The 25274-nt window shown below is 37.9% G+C and overlaps 1 protein-coding gene across 2 annotated transcripts in view; it reads right to left on the bottom strand.

Moving 5' to 3' along the window:
• Smc2 (structural maintenance of chromosomes 2) overlaps window positions 1-25274 on the bottom strand; it is a 49145-nt gene that overhangs the window by 9796 nt on the left and 14075 nt on the right. For both annotated transcript variants that reach the window (NM_001301412.1, NM_008017.4), the window contains exons 10-22: window positions 21075-21308; window positions 19996-20155; window positions 19432-19549; window positions 18274-18412; window positions 17401-17520; window positions 15563-15767; window positions 12502-12637; window positions 10656-10780; window positions 8605-8798; window positions 7661-7804; window positions 3455-3649; window positions 1726-1926; window positions 58-174 (exon numbers count right to left, since the gene is read on the bottom strand). In NM_001301412.1, coding sequence (NP_001288341.1) covers window positions 58-174; window positions 1726-1926; window positions 3455-3649; window positions 7661-7804; window positions 8605-8798; window positions 10656-10780; window positions 12502-12637; window positions 15563-15767; window positions 17401-17520; window positions 18274-18412; window positions 19432-19549; window positions 19996-20155; window positions 21075-21308 — 2088 coding nt within the window. The remainder of the gene's footprint in view (window positions 1-57; window positions 175-1725; window positions 1927-3454; window positions 3650-7660; window positions 7805-8604; window positions 8799-10655; window positions 10781-12501; window positions 12638-15562; window positions 15768-17400; window positions 17521-18273; window positions 18413-19431; window positions 19550-19995; window positions 20156-21074; window positions 21309-25274) is intronic.

Here is a 25274-nt window from a genome sequence, read left to right as displayed (position 1 = left end):
ACCTACTGATACGATCCTTCATCCTTGCCTTGGGATTACATTTTTGGATTCAAGTACCTTTTGCCAAGCAATATTTAGGGCCTGGTTTTTCTTCTGGTCAAGATCTTCTATAGTTGCAAGGATTTTGGATTTGTCATTTTCTACAATTCTTTTCTTCTTCATCAAATCATTATACTGGAAGGAAAATCAGACAATTTATTTGTAAAATACAAAATTTCTTCCTCATTCACCAATCTAGTTAGCCATAAAGAAGTTTCATCCTATTTTCTAGGAAGATACAATGTATCAGAATTATAATAAAAAAAAAAGTATGAGAAAGTAAACATACTTCTCCTGTATCAACATACAGGAAAATTCAACTACCGAAACCAAGAGCTTGTTAAGTCCTAAAAATATTTAGGTTATACTAATAGTCCCTTTTCTTCCTAGCATTTGAGGCAGCCTGAAAAATATCTAATGAAAGCATTAAGTATAAGTTGGCCAGTTTTATCAGTGCCACAAATAATTTAATTCTTTACAGTGATGTATATACCCCATATTTTGAATTAGCATCAATTCCATACATATCTTAATTCTCTAATACAAATACAAAATGAATTTTGCTGAATAAAAAGAAAAACATAAAGCATAAATACAGTTCCTGAGAATGCTCTTTCCCTGTGAGTCTCAAGAGTAGGGAGTTTTCCTTATACTACTTCATTCCAGGTCCATCACTAGTTGGCACTAAATTCTCATCCTAGACTGCAACAGTTTTGTCCTGACAGAAGAGATGGATTCACTATCAAGTAACTGAGAATATGCTAAGTAACCAAGAAAATGCTGCTAGATTTACAGAGTAGTAAAACTGTGCATAACACTCACTTAGCAGTTTTAGTCATTGCTTATACAACGGTTTTAGTACAAATTACAGGCAGAACTCAGACCTTACCAAGGGTAAAAGGAATGAGGATACAGACCAGCAGCAAACTAGATTCACAAGGCATGTCAAAGAGTAAGCAGTTTGCATAAGAATGTCCCTATAAGCTAATATATTTGAACACTTAGTCACCACGGGATACAAATATTTGAAAGTATTAAAAGGATCAGGACTGCCAGGCAGTGGTGGCGCACGCCTTTAATCCCAGCACTCGGGAGGCAGAGGCAGGCAGATTTCTGAGTTTGAGGTCAGCCTGGTCTACAAAGTGAGTTCCAGGACAGCCAGGACTACACAGAGAAACCCTGTCTCAAAGAAACAAAAACAAAAAACAAAACATAAAAGGATTTGGTGTGGCCTTGTTGAAGAAAGTGGATCACTGTGAGTGGGCTTTGACATTTCAAAAGCCCAGGTGGCGACCAGAGTCTCTCCCTTGCTGCCTCCACAGAGCAGGATCTAACTCTCAGCTACTGCTTTAGGACCTGTCTGCACGCTGCCATGCTGCCACCATGAAAATGAACCTCTGAAACTGTAAGCAATACCAGTTAAATACTTTCTCTTATAAAAGCTGACTTGGTCACGATGTCTCATCACAGAAAGACAAACATGTTTCAGCAGATAACAAAAGTCATGGATACAAGACAGCATAAAGGGAACTGATGTACCAAAAGAGCAAAATAACAAGGAAGATGTGAAAAAAAATGGAGGAACAGGCAAACAACAATAGACAGAAAGATCCTGCTACATTAGGCAAGAGGCCATCGACCATCACAGACACTAAACTGTTCTAAAGTGCTAGGAAGCAGACTCACCCGCTCTTCAGCTTCTGTCAGCACGTTCATAGCTCTCAGGTTGACATTTCTCCCTAGTTTCTCTTTTACTTCCTGTAACTTCTGAAGTCTCTGGCCAGCTTCTTTGGGGTTGTTTGTTTTGAAATCATAGGCACTATTAGGTTGGCCAAATAGGTGTTTCTCAGCATTAATCCAATCATAATCACTTAACATTTTGGATACCTGGCCACATATGCAAAAGAAAAAAAATTATATTCACACCAAACATTTTTCAAACCAGTTTCCTAAAAGGTTTACTATTTTTAAAACAAATGTTTCAGAGGAAAAAAATCATAATGCCACAGAAAAAGGAAGGGTGGATGGCATGTGCCTCTGTAGGAATGAGGAGGGTGAATCCCTTCCTGGGGACTGAGGACTGAAGAAGCAGAATACACAGAGTCCTCCCGCCAAGCATTAGCAAGGATGAGTGAAAAACAAAGTTTCTTACAAAGTCAAATTGAGTGTTCCTCTGTTCTAAAACACTCTGCTGTGAGAAATGCTTCGGTTTGGTTTTGTTATTTGAATTTTGGAATATTTACAAATATACAATGAGATATCTCAGAGATAGGATTGAAGTCAAAACAGAAAATTCACAGGCAATCTGAAGATGATTTTACATGACATCTTTCCTGTGTCTTTCCTTTTGCTCTCTGACCTGGTACAGTAGACCAGGTGTTGATTTTTCTCTTTTACATTTTGAAGCACTTAAGACTTCCAGATTGAAGATGCTTCATTTGCATATTCAAAACATCTGTATTAAAATTAAGTCACATGAGGCTCATCTGATAGATTGAATCCTATTCAAAAAGTAATTTGTGTGTAGCTAAAATTCCTTAGAAATAGTCACAATATTTGATGAAGTCATGAAAGCCTAATTGTGACTACATAATTTTCTCAGAATTATAATCTAAGAAAAAAAGCGCTGAATGTTGACTATCCCTACCTTCACCTCTTCTTGCAAGGTAAAATGTAACTTTTTCATTACTACAAGCACTTCAAATTTGGAATTACAATTCTTCATAGTTTTCCTCTAAAACTGTGGGAGATTCATTGTTATCAGTAGAGTGTAATCCTTGTCCAATCTACTTACTTCTAAAATACTAAGTCAACTTTCAACTACAATCTGGCTTCTGAGATGGATGACTAGTCAGGTCTGTGAAGGTGCTGGGTGGATATGGTATCTTCAGTACAGTGTCTGATAGAATAATTTTACAAAGGCAACCATATACTCCTTAAAATTCTTATACTGCGACATAGCAAAGGAAGGTATTTTTAGTGCGATTAAAAGCTGGGATAATTTTGAAATAACTGCATTGCACAAAATCATATTGAATACCTGAAAAAGCAATGTCTTTTAAAATGAGACACACACATACATACATTTGTGAGTTCTTCAAATTCAACTTGTGATAGATAATGTATATTATTATTACTAATAATAAGTTTTATCAGTAAGTATGAATAATACCAATACCATTGGATACCATTAAATATTACAGAAATACATCTTATAGAGAGAAATAAATGTCTACAACTAAATTGAAAATGACTGTTAGTGACAGGCAGTTATCATAGCTGTAAATTCAAGTATACCTCAGGCTATACTTCTGCCATTTGCAGCAAGTTTCCTATTGAGCAGTTACTAGAATTGTTCAAGAGCTCAGAAACAAACCCCTGATTCTCCAGGTTGTAAAACTCAACATAACCATACCTTTGCAGCAGCATCATCCGCTTCCCGCTTATGTTTGCTTATGCTGTGGTCCAACTCCTTAATTTTAAGTTGAGACTCATTGTTTTGCAAATTGTGTTTCGCCACTTCTGCACATTTATCTTTAATTATGTTGTCCTGGGCTGTTATTATTTGCTTTTGCTTCATCAGCTCGTCTTGAGCTTTATTTACTGATTCCTAAAATCGCAACAAAAAGGAAAACTAATGACTATCAGTCAGGTAATAAGTAAGTACTCTAATCCTGCCCCAAGTCTGACTGACAGACTTTTGGAAAGCATATGACTACATGTAATGGCTGTCTAACACTTCACATTTTACACACAGTAAAGTGAGTCACATCACCACTAAAAGAATCAACATGACATTCGATCCACACTATAATCAAGACTTTTGACTACATGTAGTGTGGGGGGGATGAATGCCTGAGAGGAGGACTACAAACTCTGACCTGTTTTGTCTCTCAGTTTAAAAAGTAGAGTTCTGTAAAGTTAACTAACAAGAAGATAAACTGAGAGATCTCCAATGAACAAGAAGAAAAGCAAAAATAAGGACTCAAGATAAGATACGGTGGCCAAGGAAGTTTCCCTTTTACAAATGTAAGGTGATAAGAAGATGACCTCTGGCCAGGCAGTGGTGGTACATTCCTTTAATACCAGCACTTGGGAGGCAGAGGTGAAAGACTCCCGAAACGGGGGTGGGGAGGACCCTCACTCAAGTCCTGGGATGACTCGACGTGACGAGACACCCAAGAACTTTCGAGAGACCAATCTTGATGCAAACAGCAAGAGGTTTAATCGGGAAAGACCAGTGCACTGGGAACGACTTGTATCCCATGCAGGGGTAGAGGAGTCGACACCGAGCTCAAGGGGTAAGGGGCTTATAAAGGCAGAAACCGCAACACCTGGCATTGGGCGATAGCATTTGGCAAGCATAACGGGTTCAAGGAACAGTTGGAGTATTCTGTATAAACATTTCCTGAAACAATGGAGCAAGTTAAACTTCTACTTTGTGGTTAGTTAGTACAACCTGGAACAATGGGGTGCGTTAAACTTTTACTCCCTGCCATTAGTGAGGCCTATTGTGGACACAAGACTAGGGACTTACATAATTTTTCACTCTCTCTCAGGATCTTTCAGAGGCAGGTGGATTTCTGAGTTCGAAGCCAGCCTGGTCTACAGAGTGAGTTCCAGGACAGCCAGGACTACACAGGGAAACCCTGACTCAGAAAAAAAAAAAAAAAAAAAAAAGAATATGACCTCTGGTAACAGAATGTCACAGCATTTGAGTAGAGGGGGTCAAAAGAAAAATGAAGAGAGAACCCTCTTTTTGTTGAAACCAACAGACTTGGTGCAAGGAAAGATTTCTTACCCTGACTTTCAGGGCCACCGGCTCCACCTAAGAGCAGAGGCTACTTAACTTTCAGATGACTAATTACAGGTGTGGTTTCCTCTGCTCCCAACTCCCTCAAGCCCCTTTGCTTTATTCTGGGTGTTGAATGTGCCTATACAGTAGTAAAGATAAGATTTACACACTCACAGGACAAAGTTTACACGAGACAAAAGGAGAAAAATCCTAGCTCATCTTACACTTACATTAGGGGGGAAGAAAAGTAAGCCAAAGCCAAGTACAATAATCTACCAAACGACTCTTAAGAAATGACTTCCTTAAGTAAGCATTAATAATAATTTAGATGGGGGAGGAGCATATTTGGGAAATAACATAATTCCAAGCAGCAATGTTCCACACCTAGGATTGTTACATGTGCTCAGAGTGAATTTAAATGCTTTATAATGCCTAGCTGTGTTCATTAATGGTCTGTGCAAGGGAAAAAAAAAAATCAAGACTCACCTTAAAATCTAAAGATATTTTAGCTTTTAAAACCCTTTGGAAAAAAATGAAAGAGTAAAACTGATCCATTTAAGGGGCGCTTCTCCAGTTTTATCAACTCTAAGTACATTCGACAGAGGCACGGCTATGAAGATCATGCTGAGACTGAAAAGGAGCGCTGCAGATGTAGCTGCCAGTGTTTTCTGCACTGGGAGAAAATACACATGAGCCCTATCACTTCAGACGGAGCAGAAATGGACTTGTAATCTTGTTTGTCTCAAGCCAATTAGTTAGTAGGAAGTTAATTTCCTTCCTTAGCTCCCAGAGAGTGTGCTTATCTGCTCTATCAGCAAAAGGAAATAATTTGTAAGGTAAAGCTTGACTGAACAACCTTTAAAAACTAACTCATCTATCTTACAGTTTCCTATTAAAAGAAAAATAACATGATGTTGATAGAGCATAGTATAAGACAGAGGAAGAAATTGAGATGAAAAAAAAAAATCAAAATAAAGGAAACCAGAATAACAAAAATTAAAATTTACCTTAGAGGCAAGAAAGAAAAATTGAACAGAAACTGCAAAACATCTAATCAACGTGAACTATAAAGTTCAGACAAATAAATTCTTAGAGAAGTAGTAGTTAAAAATTGCTATTCTGCTAATGTAGCATGTAATAATGTGTTTGCAAAATGGAATGTAATCAGAAATAATGTCAAGAGTGAAGCAAATACTCTCAAATACTATAGGCTACAGGAGGAAGCAATCATTCTCATAGAAACCATTGACGGGCATCTCCAGTGACTAACTCTCTTTATAGTAAAACGCTCTTTACTATAAAGTTCCTATGTGAATGAAAGATCTCTGTAAATACTATGTGTATTTAATTAACACAAAACTAATGCCACTCAAGAACAGCATTTCAGCTAAAAATCCAAATACTTGAAAAATGAAGACAGAGTATATACTGCAGAAGTAGAAATACTACAAAAGACTACTTAAAATGATTAAAGCAAGTCTGAGAAAAGAGTCTGTGAATGTTAGCCTTTACAGTGCTGCTTCTGTGACCTGTCCATTTCTCCCCTATCAGCTGCCACACTATTGCTGCTTTAAGTGTTACATCACTGCAGAGACACTGTAGGAAGGCAGAGCTGTCCTAAGTACATGGGACAGTACCATGCATGTCCTAGCATAGGGCTTTACACGGTTCCAGGCTGGTATCACCTAAAGACTAGTGCTCACAGAAATTTGTTTCTCAGTAGCCACTTATATAACCTTTCTGTAGACAGTTTTCTTTCTAGCAAACCCAAATCATTGCCAAATTAGTCACAGCTCTGCAGTTAGATCTCTGGTCCTCAGCCTTGTGAGTAAAGTGGGGCTCCAGGGCTGTATCTGTGGATCAGTCTCCTCAGCCCTGGGGTAATACCTACTTCTTTCTGTTGTTCTTATGCACCTTAGAATTCGCTTTACCTCTAGTGATCAATCCTTTCACCCAAACAGTTAATTTTTTTTCTTTAAACTCTGTTCATTTTACTTCATGGATTTATTTAAGTAGACTCAGAATGAAGATCTGCTACGATTTTAAAACTTTCTAGAATCCCCATTTCACCTCATGCTCTGATCATAAATGAAAAGACTTAAAGCACTAAATCAATCATGTTAATTCAACATTTCCTAAGTAGATGAACATTAAATTTTGGGCTAGGGACCAGGCCCACTCATAGCATCAAAGCTGCTGTGCAGAAAGAATATGGCAGCGCCACATCAAGAGCTTCCGAATCTGAAAGTGCAACAGGCTCCCCGGTGACCACCGTCTGGAAAAGGATCTAATTCTCACTTTCTTAAGAGACTCACAGGCTCAGGTTAGGAGACTAAGAGAAAGAGTGTGCCCTGACACATCCCTCACTCTGATAATGGGGACCCTTAACTCCTCTCAGCTTCCCCCACATCCTCTAAGTCAGTAACAAGATGCCTGCCTTTCTTCCTCACACTACAAGCTCCCTCCCTAACCCCAGCCCCCAATTTTGGCCAGCCTAAGACCCATAGCCCACCTGAAAGACATTTCTGTGAAATACTCAGCAACCATTTGACAAAGGACATCCTCCCTTTTTCTCTGAAATCAAAGAAGGGACCCAAACTCTCCACCATATCATGCTGTGTGTGGAACTACAGCCCTGCCTGGGGCTTGGACTCTCAGAGCCACCCCTCCATGCACACGCACAACATGCTGTCATCTGTGAAGTTATAACCGACTCCTACTAAATCTCTAACCCCAAAGGACAGTCTGCTTCAGTGCTTCCTAAACCCAAAGAGACACCGTTCTACCAATGTGTTTACATTTCTCCAAGTTGGTAACAAATCTTACCTTATTTTTAGCGACCTCAGCTGCCATTTTTTCAATCTGACCTTCATAGGCTTTGATGGCTTCATTCACGGCATCAAGCTGCTGCTCATTAGAAGCATGCTCTCTTTTGAGCTCCTCCAGCTCTAGAGTAATAGCTTCAACCTCCTACAGAAACACACATTTAAGGCTAACTGCTGGCAAGTCATTTAGCTTCATACAGAGATAAAAATTAACATTATTCTCATTTAACTATGACTGTTTAGTATTAAACTACCAACAAACCAAGCTGTTACCTCAGAAGAAAAAGAAAACAGAAGCTAATCGGTTTTAAAATCATAGAAATTTTGAGTTTAGAAAACTGCATAATTATTGCATTTATCTGTAATTATACTATAGAAACATTAAAAAATCCTATGTAACACATGAAGTAGTGAGCTTTAGTGACAAAATTGTTTAGTGTGAAAAACCCTTTGTATCTTGACTTTGTTTCCTACTATAGATTTTTAGTTCACTGGAAAATTTTTGTGAAGGTATTTAATTAAAGACTTTTAAGCTGGGTAGAGAGTTTGTAAAATTTAGAGTGCAGTCTTTGGAGACATAAATACATTCAAATACCAGCCCTGTCACTATGCAAAAGTATTAAAGATCTGTCTACAATTTTATGACACCTGGTTAATATGGCATGCTTAACTTCAGTATCTAACAGTTCATATCCACAAGATAATGATAAATAGGGACATCAATCTGTTAACCCTCTGATCAAAGGCACACACATGATTTGCTCCTGCTTTGCTTGACTCAATTGCAGCATTTACAGAACAGTGTCTTGCTTGTAAGATACATAATTTACAATTTATATAACTTGTTTAAATTTTGGAATCAACACTGATGAGTGGCCAGCCCCTGACATATCATCACGTTCTATTCTACACTGATTTTTAAAAGATTGCTGAGTAAGATCTTACCTGTTGTTTTTCTTTCATTTTCTTGCTAGATGCATCTGCCTTTGTTTTGGCACAATCTAGTTTTTTCTGAGCATCCTTCAGTTCTTTCTCTCTTTCAGCTTCCGCATTTTTCATTTTATTCTCCAATGCTTCATACTTTTCTTCAGCTTTCTTTTGGATTTCTTTTGTGCTTTTTAATGTCTCCTCACTTTCCTCTGAATCACAAGGGGAGTTAAACATGGCTAACTTAATAACACAGCCAAAAGCTTATCAATCAAATCAATTTAAGAAATGGTTTGAAAAATTAAAAGCTAGAGTTTGAATATTTTAAATCATTTTAGCTATGTTTTGGAACTGGCATAGTGAAACATAAATTCTATTAAAAGTAGTATTTGAATTACCTAATGATTTCTCAAGTTATTTCTTCTGAAAGATTGGTTTGTATTTGGGGAGGCAGAGGCATGTTTCTGTTTTTAAAATGATATGGATAAAACTCAACCTTGCATTAACAAAGCCTATGCTGGATTACTGAATTACATACATCTTCTACCTTACAGTTCAAATCAACACTGTGTTAACACTTTGTCCATGACTCTAGTTAGCCCTAGCTTACATTGGTTCTGCCTATTTATGCCCAACCACATAGCCTTCCATGACAACAGAGGACCAGGATGAGTTTAAACTGAAGTAAACAAGGAAGAATGGATATACTCCTGTCATGTATCACATCTGTCAGAGCTAGGATCATGGTACAAATATAGTTCCAGAAGCTATCACTGAACTGTTTTCTATCGCTTTTCAGTGCAGAATAGAAACATTAGTAGAGAAATTCACATGTAGACTTTTATCATAATTAATGACAAAAATAAAGCAAGCTGCTATATACAATTAAATTATAATGAAAGGAGGGAAGAAAGTGTCTTAAAAAATATGGGACACTTCAGGAATTTGCACAGGAAAATGTCTGAACACAGTACATAAATGACTCTGTCCAATTTCTAAGACCGTGTGAGAAACCTCCAAGTAAACAAGACAAGAGTCTTGTGATCCCTGTTTCTCCGCGACATTGGTTGTTATTGGAATGTGCTTTCATGACCCTTCTAGGTGTAGCAACAGGAATGGAGTTTCCTTCAGATTACCCATCATCCTATCATTATTACTCAGAATGATGTTTCCAAGTAAGAATTGTTCTTCTGATAGTATACAGCTTGAACTAATGTGTCCTTGCCCTTCTAACTATTTATACAGCCAAACTCAAGTGACTGTTGTTCATTTGACTTAGCTTAGCCTTCAATAATACCCTCAGAGCATAAATTGTCTGATGCTCTGAATAAAGTTGGTTATTGCATGAGATTTAGTTCATCTCAATGTTCGGATCCACTCTCCAGGTTCATGTTGCCAAATAAAGCAGCAACACAAAAGTAGCTACAAAATGCATTATATTGAACATTTTGTATGTAAACAATGGGAGAAAATAAATCATCTACAGGAAAAATGGGCAAATAGGAAGCTTACAAAATAGAAACCCAAAGATCTGATAAAGTACATACAAAAAGTATCCCAAATGTTAATAATGAACAAATTGCAAATTAAATACTAGCTTATATATTCATGCTATCTGCTCACAACTGTAAGATTAGAGAATCCTAAAATGTCTAGACAAAGATTTCATGGAATGAGAGCTTTCCCATGATGTTAGTGAATATTAGTTTAAAAAAAATTTAGTGATATGGCTGGGCGTGGTGGCACACACCTTTAATCCCAGCACTCAGGAGGCAGAGGCAGGCGGATTTCTGAGTTCAAGGCCAGCCTGGTCTACAGAATGAGTTCTAGGACAGTCAGGGCTATACAGAGAAACCCTGTCTCGAAAAACAAAAAAACAAAACAAAACAAAAAAATAGCTATGCATAATAAAAATGAGGATGATCAAAACCTAAAGACCCAAAAGTCCCACGCTTGAGTTTATTCCACAGAAAAACACCCATGTGTGCTCTGAGCATCAAATCTTCTGAGTTTAAAACAAATGAGAGCAGCACAAAGAGATTAGGCACAGTGGGTTGGTTTCATCTTACCAATGGTTTTTTTAAGGGCATCTAATTCTTCTTGTTGCTTATGATAAGAGCTTTGCTGAAGTTTAGTTTGCAATAAGTCTCCCTCCTCTGTCTTCATCTCCCACTGCTGTTTCAGTTGGCGATACCTTGAAAAAACAAGTTTATAAGTATCCTCAGTGTCTGCGACATGCATTCAAACATGAAGCTCTTACCTAAAGCAATACAAATAAAATGACCTCACATAACACAAACAGAATGCGATGACAATGGTTACCATGGAAAGCTATCACTTCAGGTAAACTGTAAATGGTCAGGACACCAAACAACTATTTTCAAACAAGCCTTAATTTTACAAAATACTAGAAGTGATCTTTGAATAAATTAAGTTTATGTAAATGCAATAATATACCTATATCTATACAACCACTAATTACTAGAAAAATAACGTTAATACCAATTCATAATATATAAACAATACATTAAAATACATAAACAATATATAAAAATTGTCTAAATCTGGCTACATATTTATTAATTCCTATTTTAAAATGTCAGTAACAGTAATGTTTCACTTCTTATAGTGTAGGAAGTCATGGGATTCACCTTAAGCAGCTGTAATAAGCTTTAGCAATGGTATACTTCTCATGTTCTGGCTCCTCATCTCCTTGCAAAGTATTTAGCTAACTCAGTTGCAGTGAAATTTCAAGTTCATATAAATTCACAACACTAGAAATTCATAAGCTCTGAAGAGAAAAGATTGGCCCAAATCTAAACACTATCTTGAGTGTTCTTACTTGAAACTGTTTGACAGTAAATAAAACAGCACTTTCTTTTCCAAGTCATTAAATATTTGTAAAACACAGAAAGTTTAAAGAAAATTATATCAAAGTCCTGATACAATATATAAGAAGGGCTTTTGCTGATCCTTAAATTTTTAAATTTTCAAAATCAGTTTCTTTTACCTCAGTGCTGTAACTAGTCAATAAGCAAATCTGAAGAATAATTAACCTCCTGCATCTAAAACAAATAAAAGATGCAAAGCCCAGAGCATTACAAACTCGCCAGCACCTTGATAAAGCTGCCACAGGATGGAGAAACTCTGATGAATCTGCTGTACAACTGATTAAGATAAATAAAGATGCGGGGGAAATGGGTGTTTTCACACAACTTCATACTGGCATGGCTACTCTAACAGAATATGAACATCTCTTCCATACATACAGCAGACCTCACATCTTAGTGCAATTTTAAACTTCAGGAATTGAATGTTATTGACTTACACAAATCATTTTATCTTTTAGATTTATTTTACATTTATTCAGTATTGTAAATTCTAAACAAAGTGTTTTTTTACAAGTCTTTGTTTACCATCTTCAGAGGGACTGGAAAAATTACAATTATATTTCAAGCAATGTTTGTAACTTTGCAATACTTGGTGCAGAAGCGTTATGGCAAGCACTGACTCCTGGCTGACTCTAAGGCACAGTACGGTGTTTGCTCAGTATTTGTGTTTGGCAAGGGTTTTCCTGGTCATCCTCCCAGATTTTAGGGCTGACAACTATTGAAGGCTACACCACACTGAGTAAATTCTAAGATCTCACGTGTCCTCTGGAGCATGCCGGAATATCAAAGCATGCCCCACCTAACCCAGCTGGTCACCAATACCACATATTTTTTCAAGAAGAGGATTTCTTTTGTATTTACTTAATTAGACCCTGGTAACTTCTTTTAAATCAGGGAAAAAAGAAAAGTGGGTAAAAAATTAGACTCAATTTATTATTAACTTAAAAGTAAAATCAGAGAGTCAATTCCCAGTAATTTTCTATCATGTAGAACATGCATAGCTTAATGCAACACAGACTCTTACTTTTCAGCAACATTTTTAAGACCTGCTAACTCCTCTTCTAGAGCGCGCAGTTCATTCTCCTTGGTCCTCAGCTCATCTTGAACATCTTTGACTTCTTGAAACTTGGTTAAAATCGAAGCTGCCTGGGACCTAGCACCTGGATTGAAGCAAATTAACAGAGGCTTTGGATACAAAGTTACCACATGCTTATTAAATATTTTTTTCCTCAAAGAATTATACTAAAAATGATGAAACAGCAATTCCTACAGTGAACTTATAACAATAAGGAATCTATTCCAATATCCAAGCCTTAATAAATACATAGCTGCTAAAAAACAATTCTTGGTAGATGTGGTAGTTTATTGATTCAAAATAACCACTGCTCTATCGACTGGACCTATCTTGCTAAGTTTTCACTCCAGACATTGAACTTGGCCATATGGTTTATTCTGTCCAATGAAAGAAACCGAACCCTTGAACATTAGTATACAGTTTACCATTTGCTCTAAGGAAAACATGCTGAAAAGAGGAATTCTTCAGAATGAGTTACAGTAGAACAGGGAGCAGAGCCAAATGACCTGTAGTAAACGTAATATAAGTGAAATCAACTAGCTCAAGCTAGCAGAGCCATTATGTTACACCTCATAACTTGGCCTAGGCTCTCAAGGTGCAGTAAAACCATCAGAATAAACTGCCTTCACATATTGTACAAGCAAAGACACTCAGCTAGCAGTGACAGCTTGAAATACTATGCCAACAAGGAAGCTCTGTAGGTTGAATGGAAGGATGCTAACGCTAATGATGCCATTAGAGCTAATAAAATACAGTATCATATCTATGGCACTACTTAAACAGAAACTCCAAACACATCTAAAACAATAAGCTCTCAAGAATTTCTTCTGCTTTACATTATTATCTTCCAAGCAGACAGTACTCATTTGATAATGTTTTAGAAGTATGATACTTGATTACTTAATTATTACAACTGGCCTACAAAGACACCAAGTCTTGGGCCTAAGAAATGGCTCAGTGGTTGAAGAGTGTTTCCTGCTCATCTATAGGACCAGAGTTTAGTTCTTAGCACCCAAGTTGGGGTGCTCACAACTAACTAAATGTTCCAGGAGATACGATGCCAGATTCTGGCTTCTCAGGGCAACCACACACATATCATCATATACATAAATAACAGCAAGTCTTACAAATGAACATTTTAAAAGATATTAAATTAGGTTAAGAACACAAGCTGCTAGGATTCCAACTCTAAACTTGTACAAATTACTAAGTTACTTAACTAGTGATTTTTAATTTCTACAACCGCATATCAGAGATATTCTGATATTATATTCCTATCTTAAAGTTGTTATAAGGATTATTTATATATTCATAAATTCATAACATATAACCTCATATTTATGTATTCATAAGGCTCATAGAATGGGGCTTTATGAAATTCACTATACATGTGTTATCCAATTACCAGTTCACTATTTGTTTTAGGACCCTGAAAAGCAGCTAGTGCAAAGAAAAAAATAGATACTATACTCGAGACAACAATCTTCAATATTTTCTGGTACAGAATACTATTATTCAATGTTATTATATTATTAGGTCAGAGTATTGCAGGATAATCATTGTTTTCAATTCATTAAAGCACCACTTTAAGATTCAACATGGGTAAACAGCACACTGCAAAGTGAGTTATTCAATTTCTTGAGAAAATGTGTAGTTAGACTAAGAATTTACAAAGTAAAAAAACCTTTGTAACTGCAACTGAGCAGAAAGTATGCCTAAGGAAGCCCATATTCTCATCACTATCCGTGATGATTTGTTTGGCCTAGGAAGTAGCACTATTAGGAGCTAAGGCCTTGTTGGAGTGAGTGTAACCGTGTTAGAGTAGGGAAGACCCTAGTCCTAGCTGCCAGGAAGCCAGTATTCTCCTAGCAGCTGTCAGAAGTAGATATAAAACTCTCAGCTCCTCCTGCACCTTGTCTGTCTGGATGCTGCCACCTTCTTGTCTTGATAATGGACTGAACCTCTGAACCTATAAGCCAGCCCCAATTAAATGTTGTCCTTTTAAGAGTTGCCTTGGATACAATTTGCAAAACACATGAAACTCAAGAAGAAGGAAGACCAAAGTGTGGATACTTTGCTCCTTCTTAGAATGGGGAACAAAATACCCATGGAAGGAGTTATAGAGACAAAATTCGGAGCTAAGACAGAAGGAAAGACCATCCAGAGACTGCCCCATCTGGGGATCCATCCCATATACAACCACTAAACCCAGACACTATTGTATATGCCAGAAAGATTTTGCTGACAGGACTCTGACATAGCTCTCTCTTGTGAGGCTATGCCAATGCCTGGCAAATACAGAAGTGGATGCTCACAGTCATCTATTGGATGGAACACAGGGTCCCCAATGAAGGAGCTAGAGAAAGTACCCAAGGAGCTAAAGGGGTCTGTAACCAGATAGGAGGAACAATGTGAACTAAACAGTACTACCACCACCCCCAGCTGTGTCTCTAGCTGCATATGTAGCAGAGGATGACCTAGTCGGCCATCAATGAGAAGAGAGGCCCTTGGTATTGCAAAGATACCAAGTACATATGCCCCAGTACAGGGGAATGCCAGGGCCAGGAAGCAGGAGTGGGTGGGTTGGGAAGCAGGAAGGGGGAAGGTATAGGGGGCTTTGGGGATAGCATTTGAAATGTAAATGAAGAAAATATCTTATAAAAAATGCCTTAAATTTTAAAAAAGTAAATACAGTATTTTAACGTTAAAATGGGAGCAATGAAACCACACAATAAAAAAAAAAAGTTGCCTTGGTCATGGTGTCTGTTCACAGGAGTAAAACCCTAACTAAGACACTACCCCAGTGACTGGACTAGCCTAAGAACAAACAGGAATACACTTTAGAGGAATGAGTTACTGAGTTGATCCATGATAGTGAATCATAAGCCACTTGAGCGCTTTGACACTCTTCTGTACTTTAAAAAGCAACTGGGAAATAGAGAGAGAAACTGACTCAGAGGCATAAACAACTTATCAGAGAATTATTAACACAGGTAGATACACAACATACCTCCACTCAATGTTCCATGAGGATCAAATACATCACCCCCAAGGGTTACAGTTCTGGTCATTATCCTTTTATCAAAGGCCACTTTTTTGGCATTATCCATATTGTTACAAACAAATGTTGTTCCAAAGACAAATTCCATTCCTTTCTGAAGTTCTGGTTTATAGTCAACCAAGGAAAGAGCTACATGAACATTGTCAGGACCAACCTACAGGGAAAAAAAAGATCTATCACAGGACACACTACTTTCTTTGAAATATAAACTAGTAAGAACTGCAACAATATATTTAAATTATATATATACCTAGTAATAATTTTTTTACTTTAAAATATAGTTTTAACACTGAAAGACCTATTACCAACTAAAATAGTTTAAATACTAAGCACTAGGGTGGTGGTAGGTCACCCCTTTAATTCCAGCACTTGGAAGGCAAAGGCAGGTTTGAGTTCAAGACTATTCTGGTCCACAGAATGAGACCCAGACAGCCAAGGCTATGTAGAAAAACCTTATAATGGCAGTGGTTGAGGGGGGCGGGGGCGGGGGCTGGGGCAGGGACTAAAAAGCACAAACTACTATGCACTGTAAGTTTCTTTCAAGAAGCCGATACCAAGTTCGCACATCTAAATCGGCTATATAAATACAACTATAAAGTGCAGTAGTCTTTATATCAGCATAGTTACAGAATTTTGGTTTCAATTATTAATAGTATGTTTCAGTGAATGTTTTTTTTATTCAAATGAACTACAGCAGCTACTTTAAAAACCAGAAATAAGCTCGATGACTAGCTGAAAGGATAAAACGGACAGGCAAAGCCCTAGTCTTCCACTGCAGTCACAGCATCTTTGTGAACTTTACTCACAATGGCCAACTTTCCATGTTCTGACAGCAGCAAAACAACAAAGGCAGCACCATGCTCAGACCTTCTGAGCCAGCAGACACAGCATTAACAGATCTGGCTATAGACTCTAGGAGAAAATGTTCTTGCTGGTGTTTGAGATTCCAACTCACTAAACCAGGGCTTAAATCACAGGCAAACTAAGTTTGTGAACATTCCTGACACAAACTAAAACAAACAAACAAACAGAAGCCACTTTTAACTCCAAGGGCATTTTGAAATTATTTTGACTGAAATTTTCTCAATGATACTGAAGACACTGGGTACCTGCTTAGTGTCTCAACTACAAATGCTATTTCTGGGTTTCACCTAACTTTTGAACTCAAAACCCTTACAAAGCTGCTCAATAACAAGATCATTTTATTGAAAACACGGCTTCTTTTTAAAAATGATTTTATGTAAATTGGTGTTTTCCTGCATGTATGACTGTATGAGGGTGTTAAACCCCCTGAAGTTAGAGTTACAGACAGTTGTGAGCTGCCATGTGGGTACTGGGAATGGAAGTTGGATCCTTTGGAAAAACAGCCAGCTGTCTTAACTGCTGAGCCATCTATCTCTCCAGCCCAGCTTCATGTTCTGAATCAGCATTGAACGCCCACGCTGGGGGCTGGAGAGAAGCTTGTTGAGAACAGCAGCTGTTCTCCCGTCAGGCAGCTTGTGACCCCAGCTCCAGGGCAGCCAGGGACATGCGCATACCGCATATGTTCATACACAACCTTAAATAAAAGTAATAAGAATAAAAGCAAATCTTTTAAAAATTATAAGAATGTATGGAAAAATAAAAATGTATTTCCTTGTACACATCTACTTTCTTACTAGCAGATACACCACAACAGGGGCCATGTTTCGGTTGTCCAAAATTCTATGAGTATATCCCTTAAAATTACTATTTGCTAAAGCTAAAAGACAGAGATAAATGTGTAATTAAGACAAAATAAGACTTACAAGATTCTGAGCGACCCTCAGAGTTTCAGGAGCAATACATCTGGCTGAAATCTTATTGAGAGGAATTATTGTGTATCGACGCTTCAACTCCCCCTTTTCTAGTAGCTTCTTAGCAGTTACCTAAAACAAATATGAAATTGTAAGAAAAAACACTAATGGTGATTAAAAACATTAAACTAGAACGCATACAAGTTTAGGGATCACCAAATATATCTGTGGTGTGTGTCTCTCACTGTAGATTCTAAAAATATACAAACTAGATTATAGCTCAGCCTTACTGAGGATGTTTTTGTGGGCATATAAATGAACTTGGAAGGTATTTGCTAAGTGATGTAAGTCAGAAAAAACATTGCACAATGCCATTTACACACAGAATCTTAACAGGAGAAGCTGATGTAGAGACTAGAAGGTGAGGTTTGTGAGGAGGGAGAAAGTGCAGAGAAGGAGGTAAGGGGCGCAAGGCTGCAATCAGAAAAGGGAGCTGTATCTGGAAAGACCATGTATACGTAGGATGCCTTCTTCTGCTTTCTGCATGGTGTGTGTACATGCGAAGAACACACAGAAAACTAAAAGATACATCACAAAATGTTTGTGATGAGGTTAATTTACATGAACAAGAACAGTGAAATCTGAAGAAATGTAAATAAATCCAATGTTACTGTAATAAAAAAATTGTGAGATTAGTTTACAAATTTAAATAAATATAAATTTGACAGCAGAACAGAAAAATAAATGAAAATTAAATCTGTCAAAAAATTAACTAAAAAGCTTAAGTGGCTCAGAGGACTACAAAAGCACAGAATTTTTCTACCATTATATGATTTTTTAGGCAGAATATTAATTTTAAATTTTCTTTAATTAACATCCATTTACCTCTGTGTCTACTACAACATTGTAGAGTCGTTCCCCAGCCACCACTTCCAGAGCTGTGGCTGTAGAATTATCTTTCACATTTATCAGAGAAGCTACAAGTCCTTTCACAGAATTTCGATTCCAGTTCTTCTCTGGGTCCCTAAAATTAGAGAGGTTACCAAACATTAATGTTAGATGAATAGTATACTACCCTAGTTAAGAGCTCCAAACAAATGAATTATAATAGTTAGAAAATGCCAGCTATTTTCTGAATTGCAATTAAAATATTTCAATAAATTAACACAGACTTATTGTTTACCTTTAATTATGTGCATGCAGGTGAGGTGTCCCTGTGTGGCGGTAAATGCACATGAGTGCAGTTCTTGAGGAGGCCACAAGAGGGTGCTGGATCCCCAAGAGTTGAACTTAAAGGTAAGCCACCTGATGTGGGTGATAAAAACTGAACTTGGGTCCTCTGAAAGAGCAAGCAATGTGTGCTCTTAACCACTGATCCATCTCTCCAGTCTCTTTCTGAAAATTTTCCATTTAATGGAAACAACTTTGGTGTTCTAATCTCTCTAACACATAAGTTTGGTTATGTCTGCCCTAACAAAGCAGTAGCAGTAGCTCAGTAGCAGGGTACGCCCCTCACATGCCTGATACTCAGGATTCAATGTTCAATAGCGACACTGAAAGCAGATGAAAAATGAATGCCTTAAGAATCCCATGTAGTGCCGGGCGTGGTGGCGCACGCCTTTAATCCCAGCACTCAAGAGGCAGAGGCAGGCGGATTTCTGAGTTCGAGGCCAGCCTGATCTACAGAGTGAGTTCCAGGACAGCCAGGGCGACACAGAGAAACCCTGTCTCAAAAAAACCACACACACACACACACACACAAAGAATTCCATGTAGTAAAACAAATCGGAAGATGCAAGAGTAATGGCAGAATAACTTTGAACTGAGACTAAATCATCCCATTTGATTTAAAATTAGTGATACTAGTATCTGTTATTTTCACAAAAACCCTCCATTTCCCATAATTCAATTAATCAATTAATCTTTAAAAAAAAAAAACGCAACTTAAAAATCTTTGTGAAAAATTTTCAGATTGCCTTTCAGCTCACATAAAAATGTACAATGGCTCTTACTGTTTTAACACGTAAGGTTTAAATCTCTTACTTGTATGCAAATTGAAGATTGGGAAACTTGGCCAAGAGAGCTTCATGTTTTCCTTTTAGGTTGTTGATGTCACGGGACAGCTGCCTGTGCTTTTCCAAAAGCTTTTCCTCTTTGTTTTCTGTGGAGTAAATCATAAGTAGCTTGAAACCAGGTCTGAAAAACATTACCACTTAAGGAGAGTAGAGCCTCCACTTCTATAAAATACTCCAAGCAGCAAAATGTAAACTTCTAGCTAGTATTAAATAAAAGGTTGTTTACCCTAAAATTCCTATCAAGCATCAAATGGGCATGTTTCCAACATCAAAATCATATAACTTTCAATCCAAGAAACAACATAAGAATTAAGGCCTACTGAATGAAAATAGACAAATGTCAATTTTAAGCATTCAAGTGATTAAATATTATCAAAATTTTACAGGATTATTTTAGATAATTTTATGATTGCATTTATGAATAATACTTCTCTAATGAATAGATAAAATAATGCTTATTCATTTCCTTTTTTGTTTCTATGCATACAAACCTCCTACTAAAGATTTGACCCTAAGGACATTTAAGACAAACCTTCGTAATTTAGCTTCTTCATTTCAGTTTCAAGTTTTTCTTTAGCTTTTTTCACAGCTTCAAAAGCGTCTTGATCCTTCTTGTAGCCACTGTCCATCTTCTTAACCTCTGCTTGCTTACTCTTTAGTTCTTGTTGGGCATGTTTCAGCTTCATCTGAGCCTGTGATGGATGGTTGTAACAATAGTGGTATTAAGTAAACCGCGATTCAAACTGATTTAATTAAGACACTGAAATTGAAAATGTAATTGCATAGTATCCTAAATTGATATTAAAAAAGTATTCATTTATCTGCATTTTTGTTTTTAAAAATATTAATATAAATGAATTAATACTTTATTCTGTATTAACATAGTTAGCCTTTAGCATACAGTATGACATATTAATGAAGTTGAGAAATTTTCTGAAAGAATTACTTCCGTAGCTAGTTAACCATATACCAGACTGTGGTATTTCACTATTTTTATTCTCTTCCTTTTCATCTCATGCCTTTTTTAACTTTATTTGCCTGCCTTTGTGAATCCCGTCTCTCCACAGCAAAGAAGTTTCATTGAGTGATGAGAAAACAAGACAATACAGAAAAGGAAAGCTAAACTGACAGAAATTCAATGCCACAAATCTGATGTCCAAAGGTGACAATTTTACCCTTATGAATAAGTGAATACTGCTTCTTAAAGCCATACATTTATCCTCAGGGTATCCCTGCCCTATAACTCAATGGTGAATAATTAGTTTTTCCCAAATCCTTCAAAGTAAGTTGATTAAAAACAACAATTTAAAACTTTTACAGTACTGATTTCTTAAAAACTTTATGCCTGTCAATTCTGAATGAAGTTGAAAATACATTTTTAAGTGATTAGGATTAATTAATAAACAATAAGTGTTTCCAAGTACATATTTCACAGCATAAAAAGCATATATACACGTGTAGTCCTAAGCACTGCTCTAGGCTGAGCAAGGACCTATTACATCACAGCTCTTGACAATCAACATTACCAATATAGGACAAAGAGCTAATAGTAGAGATCAGAGGTTTGCATACAGCAGCAGCTACCACACCATGCTTAGCATCTGCACTTACCTGCTTGGCCTCAGTCTGAGCTTTGCTGATATCGTTTTTACAGGCTATCATCTGCCCAGCCAGAGTTGCTTCTGCTCCATCTTCGTTACTGGACAAGCCAGCAGAAACAGCATTGAAGTGCTGCTGTGCAGCAGCCAAAGCTTCAGCATCTTTATTGCTTGCTTCTTGAAGGCCATGCAGTCCATCTGTTATCTTCTTAACTTCTTTTTCCTTTGCTGCTAATGCTTTAGAATCCTTTCAGAAGAATGTCAAAGTGAAAAGGTATTTAAGAAAACAATTTTCAACTGACTTTGTTATTAAATTTCATAATTTTGAGGGGGCATAGTAAAAGAAGTAATTTAATCATCCTAACTTTAAACACTGAATTCTCACTACTTGTGAGTGGCTAGAGTAGAAGCCGGGCAACTACAAAGTCAGTGTTGCACGGCCCTAACGGGAGGAACGCGCTCACATGAGCTTGCAGAGATGGATGTGGCTCACAAGCAACTCTAGGCTTTCTGGCCTACATTAACTCTTGTGGAAAATTCAGCATTGGTGGGAAAAATTTATGACTTCCATAGTGGATGTGGTAAGTTTACATACTTTGTTAGCCCCTCAGGTAAAAATTATTAAGTAGCTGGAAAATAAAAATACAACTAAAGGACAAATCCTTAGACGGCTTTGACTGACCTCGTTCATTGCCCCTGTTTTGATGCAGTTCTTAAAAGTAACTGCAGAATGTGCTGGCAATAAAACTCCCTAAGCCTGTGTTCTGATTCCCTTTCCCCCTAGCAATATGATATCCTGCGAGGCTTTAACACAGCCTTTCACATCACAATAGGTACATCCCATTCATTCCAGTGATCCCAGATCAGGATGTTTCCTGGTATCCCTCAGCTGCAGGTCAAATGGACAGACTCCATCAACCCATGACAACTTTCCAGGCTCATGTGGAAACAGCCCACGATATAACCCAGGCTTCTACATAATTACCACCTATATGTAAGATAGAGATCTGATTCCCCTAACTTGCTCAGTGATATTGATACAGCCAGTCTGGTGACCAGTGCAGTGAATGAGAATGCTTTACAAAACTAGGGATCCAGTTTGGTTTCCTGAAAAAGGCAAAGTGGCCTTAGCCCCTGATAAACAATGTCTCAATTTATGGACAGAGATACATGGCCTGACAATGTAGGGAGAAAGACAGTACACTGGACCATGGTCACACTCTGCAGATGTTAGTGACAGGGGCTTGGGGGTATACACATAGGAGTGCAGCCTAAGGTCAGATTTGGGAGAAACATGTAGGTTGTCAGGCCCTGAGCCATCTGGGAGGGAAGTAATACACAGTACAGGACTGTACTGTGACCAGACAATCTAGAAGAAAGATAGGAAAGGCTAAGAAGATTTATGCAACCCAGTTAAGGAATCGGTATGATAAAGGGATATTAGAGACCCAACCGGCTGCTTGAGTTTTCATCTCATTATCAGCCTGATGAGAATTAGTCACCTGGAAGACAGTCTACGGCCATCTGTCCCAGTGTGAGAGGATCTTGACTAGGTTACTGAGGTGGGAATGCCCACCCACCGAGGGTGGTACCATTCCCTGGGCTACCCTCTGAACCAGAAAGTGAGGTGAGCACAAGCATTCATCACTATTTGCTTCATGGCTGAGTGCAATGTGAGTAGCCAATTCAACCTCTTGCTGCTCTAACTTTCCTTTGATAACTTTCTCCTTCAGGTTGCTTTCAAGATATTCCATGAAGAGCAATAGAAAAAGAGACTAAGGCACTAGACACGGACATTATTACTCCTGTCAAAACACGGGGCAAATAGAAATGAATTCACTTTTCAGGGCTTTCTTAGGGAGAAAATTAAGATGATGACATCAGATTGTAGAATAACTGCAGTGATCTAGTGCTTCTGTTCTGAGCGGGACCCTTTGGGACATTTGGGTATCAGTGGCCTTTGTTCCACTGCAGAACCTATTATTTACATTGTCATTTTGGCTGCTATGGAACAGAACACCATTTCTGTCTAGGCAGATATGCTACCTCACAGGTAAGAATTCATCTACAGCAGTAGGACAGACTTACTTCATGTCACATATATGTCCCATGGCCCAATAGGTTATTCAACAAAATCATGATCACACAGACTAACTGTATTAACTGAAAACCTGATACACTGATTGATCTCCACGACCACATAAACCAGGAGTGGTGAAACACACCTATAATCTCAGCAAGTCCAAGGTCATTCTTAGCTACATGGTTACTAACCACTGTTACGGTATGTGAGCACAAGCCCTCTTATTAGAAAGGCCTTTAGGGAATGGGGACTACACTAACAGAAAAGGCTGACTGCCAGCACCATTTGAACAAGATGTCCAGAAGTATCCTAGAGAGTCAGTCTAAATAAAAGTGTTTGCATTGGTGGAACCAATTTATGAAACCCATGACCCTTTTGATCCTCTCAGTTAAGATGCCAGTTTTGAATAGGGCCTTAGAAGCATTGAACAAGGTTGGGCAATTATATGCACTGCTTTTAATACATTGTGAGTATGACATGTAATGGAAATAGAAGTGTCTTCAACCTACACTGCATTCTGACTAGGACCTGTGCAAACTTTGGGATGGCCAAAATGTCATGTCCTGAGAGCTGGCAGATGATGGAATCTTGTACACTAGTTATGCCAGGGGTACCTCAGGGTCTAACCCCTAAGAATTCTACATACCACTAGGTCAGGAGCCTGCAGCTCTATGCTAACTAAGCACACTAGAAACCTATCCATAGGTGAAATCACTGTTTATGTCTGTTATCATACAACAGAGTCAGTGTTCTTGAAAGAATGATGTGATATAATACTGAATTTTTAACCATTGTGATGGGCCTTGGCAGCCCTTTAGTTTCCTCAAAAACTATGTAACACATCAAACAGAGTTGCTGTAAACTTCCTATTAACCAAAGTGATTGTGTGAATTAAAATTCCTGAAAAGAAGCTGCAGCTGGCTGTGAAAACTAAATCCTGAAAGATCTAGTTTCTGCAGAGTCCTATAGACCAAGTGAAGTTTTAATACTATGGAGATTGGAGTTTTGTAGGTTTGGAGACTAACTGCTTTATCTTGGACTAGTTTTAGCCCTCTGGAACAGCCATGCCTTGGCCCATTCTGTATCTGAACTAACACTGAGTGACAATAATTTAAAACCTCTTAGAAGCTATTAACTTAGCATAACATTAGCTTCTGCCAATCCAAGATTTAAAAATGTCTTCAGATAGCATCTCAGGCAAGTAGAACAGCTCCCCCATCTCACTGTACCTGCCTCTCTGCTGTACTCACCAATGTATTTTAAACTTGTCCTCATTCATGACCTTTTTGTTCTGTAAAATTGTTTCCACGTAGGAACATGGAATTTGGAGTAACCTAAATCTGTGTTCCCAGGTCGTGGTCACTCAAATTACTATCAGAATGAATTATCTTATTTCCTTAAGATGAGAGATGTAACTAGGTGTGATGGCAGACACCTGTATAATCCCAGAATTTGGGAGGTAGAGATAGACAGAGTTCAAGGCCATTCTGGTATGAGTTTGAGGACAGCCAGGCTGAAGAGTAAAACTCTGTCTCGCCATCACCATCTCAAATACATCACACAAAGATGAGAGCTTTGGTTTTTACATTAACAACTGGCAACACCTTTGTTGAAACATAAGCAAAGGAAGGTCTGAAGCCAGCCCTCCAACTTGCTTTTTCATTCTTTTGAAACAGAACTTGGACCACCAGGATTTGGGCCAAGTGAGTGCTCTAGGCAGATATGATCATCCTATCATCTGGCAGCGGCAGTTGTTCTCCTGAGCCTAGTTACATGTGTTCTGGCTGAGGCTCAGCAATGCTGCAGTGTGTATCTGGTGCACAGTAACAATCTATTGGAAGACGAATCTCCTCCTCTAGCCTTGGGGCTAGCCTTAGGCAAAGAAAATGTGCTAGCTTTGCTGAGGGGATTTTTCTGGGCCACAAGAGAACATAAAACAACTTTCCAACTGGCCCTGGACTAACAAATTTCAAATTTCAAATTTTTCTGGTATGGTGCCAGCGAATGGCTGTAAAATTTGTTGGTAGTGCAACATCCCTGAGAGATGAAGAGATTGGCATTCCAGTCCTCCTCAGCAACTGATGCTCAAATAACCCTGGGATTTAAAATTCAGGGCAGGCAGCTTTCTGA

Source organism: Mus musculus, chromosome 4 (assembly GCF_000001635.26).
Source record: "Mus musculus strain C57BL/6J chromosome 4, GRCm38.p6 C57BL/6J".
In the NCBI taxonomy this organism is placed as follows: Eukaryota; Metazoa; Chordata; class Mammalia; order Rodentia; family Muridae; genus Mus; species Mus musculus.
The sequence above is the reverse complement of the archived record's forward strand: the minus strand, read 5'-3'. Positions and strand labels throughout refer to the sequence as shown.